The 6839-nt window shown below is 33.7% G+C and overlaps 2 protein-coding genes across 2 annotated transcripts; one reads left to right on the forward strand and one right to left on the reverse strand.

The window, feature by feature from the left end:
• Positions 1-1015: 1015 nt before the first annotated feature.
• LOC112722038 (inositol transporter 1-like) lies at positions 1016-3335 on the forward strand. Its single transcript, XM_025773023.1, has 5 exons — positions 1016-1169; positions 1257-1327; positions 1588-1923; positions 2020-2127; positions 2502-3335. The coding sequence occupies exons 1-5, from the start codon at positions 1016-1018 to the stop codon at positions 3333-3335; spliced, it is 1503 nt and encodes a 500-aa protein (XP_025628808.1).
• A 1499-nt stretch (positions 3336-4834) lies between these two features.
• Positions 4835-6513, reverse strand: LOC140176253 (uncharacterized mitochondrial protein AtMg00810-like). The gene is made up of 2 exons (XM_072206193.1): positions 6387-6513; positions 4835-5694 (listed from the first exon to the last, which is right to left on the reverse strand). The coding sequence occupies exons 1-2, from the start codon at positions 6511-6513 to the stop codon at positions 4835-4837; spliced, it is 987 nt and encodes a 328-aa protein (XP_072062294.1).
• Between the last annotated feature and the right edge of the window lie 326 nt (positions 6514-6839).

A 6839-nucleotide genomic window follows, 5' to 3' on the forward strand; every position in this document is an offset into this window, starting at 1 on the left:
ATTAATCATATACTATACAACTATATTAAGCGGAGTGCAACAGGAGTTAACATAATTAACTTTATTAGATACAATTAGTGTCACTGATGAATGATTAGCATATAAGCTTTATGAAATATACAAATAACACCCAAATACGACGGATAATAATAAATACACAATGATATTAAATTATACATGACTGAATTATGAAAAATAGATTATATTACATTATATGAAAAAATTTTCACCAACTTTAAAAGTTCACCAAAAAAAAATATATTTCCAACTCAAGTTAGCATAACAAAGAAGCAATGCTATATGATTAATAAAATTTATTATTTTTAATTAATATTTAACTAATATTCTGTATCTTAAGTGCAAAAATTTAAATTTTAAACATTAAATTTAACTTCTAACAGTATAAAAAAAATATTGGCAAAAAATATTAATTAATATTGATAAAAAATATTGTTACTAACATTTATTCACAGAAAGTATATGCAAATAATTTGTATGATTCAAATCTATTAATTATTTGGATTTAATTTATATAAATATCAGTATAAAATTAATTTTTACAGACATCCAATTAACATATCAATACATCAACAAATAATTTTCACTTAATCACCCACATGAATATTATAAATATATGCGATTAGACAAAAATAGAAAGTTATTTAATGGTATTAACACATAAAAATTAAAATAATCTAAATTAAGGTAATTAAGGACCTAAAATGACAATAACCTTATCAACATGTGTAGATATTTGAGTACATATTTGTTTTGACAGAGTAATAACAAAAAGTTGGCAAAAGAAATAGAAAAAGGGACAATAATACATCAACACAAAACTGTTCCTTCACAAAAGAAACAAATGTTGTTATCATATATATGCTCAACTACTTTTAAGAGAATAAGAAGTCCAACAAAATTTCTAAATTTAACAACTTTATTGTCTATAAAACGATATTTGATCTCATGCAATAACATGCAATTTACAACTAGTTGATCAAGTGAGCTAGCAATAATGGTGGTTGATATATCCGTGTCAATTAAAGCAGGAAGCTCTGATTATTTGGAGAAGCATCCAGAGCGTAAAATATCTTTTTTTCGAAATTCTTACGTTGTTGGAATTACTTTTGCAGCTGGTATTGGTGGCCTTCTATTCGGTTATGATACTGGTATAAATATATGCATACTTTGTACCTTTTCATTGGTTAAAAAGAAAAAACAAAATGATATAGCTCATAGTTTGTTTTCATTTGCAGGTGTGATATCTGGTGCTCTCTTGTACATAAAAGATGATTTTGAAATTGTAAAGAATAGTAGTTTTCTTCAAGTAAGAGTGGGAGAAACTTGATTTTTTTCTCATTTTCTTTAATTTTTTAGCTTATAATTATGAATATGGTTACATGAAACGCAATTCATTTCGGTACAGAAATCATTATATGTTATACAGTACATCATATTAAAAATATTTGATGTGAAAAATGTACATATAGCGTTTCATTACACAAATAAATTGTGAATTGATATGCCGTATTATCTAAATGGTAAATTCACGTAATTATAACTAAGATACAAAAATTTTATTTGCAGGAACTAATTGTTGCCATGGCCTTAATTGGTGCAATTTTTGGCGCCGCCATTGGTGGTTACATTAATGATTTCTTAGGACGTAAGGCTGCCACTATTATCGCAGATATTTGTTTTGTATTAGGATCACTCCTTATCGCCGTTGCACCAAATCCAACTCTTATCATAGTGGGCCGATTTTTTGTTGGCCTAGGTGTAGGTTTTGCCTCTGTTACTGCTCCTATGTATATAGCAGAAGTATCGCCATCTGAAATAAGAGGTGGATTAGTTAGTATCAATTGTCTTATGATTACAACCGGGCAATTTCTTTCCTTTGTCATCAATTATGGTTTGACTAGAGTAAGTATACCCAACACTTTAACCAACAATACCAATACTAATACTTTTGTCTTCATCTACATTCTTGATTTTCTAACGTCAAAATTATGTATGTAGGTTCCTGGGACATGGCGTTGGATGCTTGGAATTGCAGGTACACCAGCTGTCATTCAATTGGTTCTTATGGCCTTTCTCCCTGAATCCCCAAGATGGCTCTATTTGAAGGTAAACGATGATATAAGATTAGTGATCATTCACGTAAAATTGTCTCTATGCTAAGATAATAAGTGATAACTGTTAGATAATTTAACATGTTCAACTAAATAGTAATGCTAGAAAACTAATTTTTTTTAGCCAACATGAACCAATTTTTTTAAAATTATTTTATTTATCTTAAATTTTAAAACCTGAATCTTAAATTATAAACATAAACTTTAAAGTTAACTAACTAAATTATCATTTAATAATGTTTAACTGTCATCTTCACATGAAAAGAACTTTATGTTAGTAGCCACATATAAAATCTAGGTAAAATAAATCCTTATGTTGATTTCCTTTTGGTACAATAACTAAAAGCTTAGTTCTTTTTTAACTTACAGAATAGAAAAGAGGAAGCCACCAATGTTCTTTCTAAGATCTACTCATCACCTCGATTGGAGGATGAAATAGAAATTCTTGAAACTCACATGAAGCAAGAACAAAGGGATAAGGTCAAAGTTAAATACAGTGATGTATTCAAGTTGAAAGAAATCAGAGTTGCATTCATATGTGGGGCTGGACTTCAAGCATTTCAACAACTTACTGGAATTAGTGTTATAATGTACTATAGCCCAACAATCATCCAATTAGCAGGCTTTAAATCAAACGAAATGGCTTTGTTCTTATCCCTCATTGTTTCTGCAATTAATGCCGGTGGCACAATTCTTGGAATTTACCTTATTGACATTGTAGGTCGAAAGAAGCTAACTCTCAGTAGTTTAACAGGTGTAGTTGGAGCCTTGATCCTACTCTCTGCTTCATGTTATGTTAGAGAACATGGCAACCAGAGTTTAGTTTATGGGTGGCTTGCTGTTGTGGGCTTGGCTTTGTACATTATATTCTTTGCACCTGGAATGGGTCCTGTTCCTTGGGCTGTGAACACAGAGATATACACTGAAGAATATAGAGGAATATGTGGTGGCATGTCTGCAACAATTAATTGGGTTGGTAGTGTCATCATGTCCATTAGCTTCCTTTCAATTGTGGATATCATTGGGCTTGGTAAGAGTTTTATGATTCTTTTGGCAATTGCTTGTGTTGCGATAGTTTTTGTGATTCTCTATATGCCGGAGACAAAAGGGTTGACTTTTGAAGAAGTTTCAAATATTTGGAAAGAGAAAGCCTATGAAAAAAATAAAAACACAGAAGGCATGGTTGAGCAAGCAAGTACATGATCAATAACTTTTATGATACGTTTAAGACCTGTAAAAGCATGAAAAGGCATAAAATTTTAGGGTTTGAACATGAAATGAAAAAGAACAAAAACTAAAAAGAGAAGAAATGAAAGATGTAATATGTGTGTGCGCACACGTATTTGTGTGCTTACCGGCAGCTTTGGCTAAAGAATTCTAAAACACCATCCCCATGGTTGGCTATATAGTTGATTAAGATAAAGTCTTCTTCTATGGTCCATGACCTTTCTCACTTTCGGATCTTGTGACATGTTAAGAGAGTGAGAGAGGGGGAGGGGCAGGGGGAAATGTTAAGGGAGAAGACTCTAGTGACATGTGTGACAAGCAATGCAAAATTAGTTAGATGAAGTTAGAATTTATTATAGGATCAATTAAGTGTTAGTTATTGATGTGTTGTTATTCTTTGTTTTTATTGTGTATATAACTGAGGTAACTTCAGGTGTAAATTAATACATTCCAATATCAATTCAGTTTCATATTCTCACCTCATTCTCGTAACTTTTTCTCTAGTTTCTTCTCTTTCAATAACTTTACTTGGTATCAAAGCTGGTCATGATCAATGATGACCTTAACTCTTGCATCATCATCATCTTCTGCGAAAAACACATTGGTTCCTCTCACTAATAAGCTTGAAAAAACCAATTTCTCAACTTGGCAACACATCGTTCTTCTTATAATCCAAATTCTTGAGCTTGATAATCACTTTAATCTAGCAAATGCACCATCACAATATGCATTTGTCATGGTTCTTGATATAAAGAAGAGTTGGATTCATCATCAAAATCATCAACTTCAACCGAGTGGTTCACTGCTAAAAACAAAGTGGTTCATTGCTCAACTTTTGCAGAAATGTGGAAGAAGATTATTCATATCTTTACCACATCATCAAGAGCTCGAATCCAAAGTCTCAGCTTCGAACTTGCAAGGAAACCTCATCAGCAATTGAATATCTTTCTAGCATTCAAAAGCTTATGTATTTTTCTCATTACTATTGGCTATCCAATGCAAGGAGATTGCATCCAAGCAATCTTGTTGGATGGCTAAACTCTTATATTAAATTTAAAAAAAATTAAACTGTTTTTGTTTAAAATATATATTATAATTCAAATATTTTGATAATTTTTTAAATAGACAATATAACACTAATAAAGTTATTGTAAAAAATTTAACCTGTTTTTCTATTAGTCATGAACACATATATATACAACCTTTGATATGAAACTATATCAAATATTTTCTATCTTAAAAAGCATAATTTACGATCCTAACAAATTAGAATGCATAATTTTCTATCCTAGTAAAGATACACATGAGAGTACTCTTTGAGTACCGTATTTATACTTAAATTATAGAAATATTATTAATATAATATTTCTATGTATATCTAAATTATCCATTAATACCCCCCTCAAGTTGGAACATGCAAGTCTTGAATGCCCAACTTGACCAATATTGCCTCAAACTTTTTGGCACCAAGAGCTTTAGTAAAAAAGGTTGGCCAACTGAGTTTGAGTGAGAACATAAGATGGAAGGAGGCGTTGGTGCACGATCTCATCCCGAACAAGATGACAATCTACTTCAATGTGCTTTGTGCGTTCATGCAAAGCCAGATTTTTAGCAATGTGAAGAGTTGCTTGACTGTCGTAATAGAGACGAATGGAGGCATGATGAGGCACGTATAGAGAGAAGAGTATATCTTTAATCCACTTCAATTCTTTTGTTATCTGAGCCATTGAACGATATTCAGCCTCAACAGAGGAGGCAGACACTGTCTGTTGTTTCTGAGTCTTCCAAGATATTGGTGAGTTACCAAGCTGGAAGAACCAGCCTGTGATTGACTTGCGAGTGAGTGGACAACTAGCCCAATCGGAGTCACACCATCCATAGAGCCATAAATCAGTCTCTCGTGGGAGAAGAATTCCTTGTCCAAGATGTCCCTTTAAATAACGTACAACACGCAAAGCAGCTTGCCAGTGTTCGATGCGTGGATTTTGCATGAACTGGGACAATATGTGAACACTGTAGGCCATATCAGGCTGAGTAAAACACAAATAAATCAGTCTTCCAACAAGTTGACGATATATGCTAGGATCGGATAAAAGAGAACCTGTAGCTGACCCCAATCGATGATTCTCTTCGCACGGTATTGCTACAGGCTTAGCACCTAGAAGTCCTGTTTCAGTGATTATGTCCAAAGCATATTTTCTTTGGCACAGAAAGATTTCAGTCGGAGATCTGGCAACCTCAACTCCCAAGAAGTATTTCAGCCGGCCAAAATCTTTCATGTGAAAACATGTGTGTAAATACTCTTTGAAACGTTGAATTGCAGCACCATTATTTCCTGAAATTACAAGGTCATTAACATATAGCAAAACTACCAATTGCACGCTATTGTAGTGAAGGCTAAACAAGGAATGGTCCTTTGGGGATTGCTTGAAAGCATATCGAATGAGAGTAAATGAAAGTTTTGCAAACTAGCATCGTGGAGCTTATCGTAGTCCGTAGAGAGATTTCTGAAGTTTACAAACCATTCCTTGTTGAGACACTTGAAAACCAGGGAGAAGCTTCATATAAACGTCCTCATCAAGTTCTCATGAAGAAATGCATTGTGGATATCCATTTGGTGGAGTTTCCAATCCTGGGCTGTTGCCATTGTGAGTGTTGTACAAATTGTTACCATCTTTACCACTAGAGAAAACGTTTCATTGTAATCCAAGCCTTTCACTTGATTATTTTTCAAAATTACCAGTCTTGCTTTGAACCTCTCTATTGTTCCGTCAGAGTTGTATTTAATTTTATAAATCCACTTACACCCATGTGCTTTCTTTCCTGGAGGAAGGGTTGTGAGCTTCCAAGTGTCATTGAGTTGAAGTGCACAAATTTCTTGGGACATCACTTCACGCCAACGCTCATCTCTAACTGCTTGAGAGAAAAATAAAGGCTCTCATTCTGTCTGGAGAAAGGAAAGAAAACTGCGGTGTTGTTTGGAAAAGGAATTATAATTCACAAAATTTTGTATAGGATAGGACACACCTGAGGATTTTGATAGAGAGGGAGGTTGGTCGGTAAGGCCTATTAGTATCGTAGCAGCAAAGACAAAATCGCACAACCTGACTGAGGGTGTCTTCATGTGGTGACCTCGACCAAGTGGAACGTCCATCGTGACTAGTGATAGATAAGAAATCGGCGTTGTTTCTACTACACTTGGTTCCGATGCATCGTCAGCGATGTACTCTTCAATCTCTTTATTGAGCTTATGTCCCCCTTATTGGTCAATAGGTTCTTCAATAGGGGAGTCCTCAGCACAGTCATTCAAGTGTGGAGTACTGGTCTCGATGTATGTGTCTTCTTCAATAATTATTTCTGTCACAAGAGGTCCAATATCTTCAATCCTTGGTTCCAAAAACTAATCCGCTTTAAAGGAAAACACATCTTCAACAAAATGAACGTCACGAGAAACAAAGAAAACTTCTTTTTCCAAGTCAA

This window comes from Arachis hypogaea, chromosome 11 (assembly GCF_003086295.3).
Source record: "Arachis hypogaea cultivar Tifrunner chromosome 11, arahy.Tifrunner.gnm2.J5K5, whole genome shotgun sequence".
NCBI lineage: Eukaryota > Viridiplantae > Streptophyta > Magnoliopsida > Fabales > Fabaceae > Arachis > Arachis hypogaea.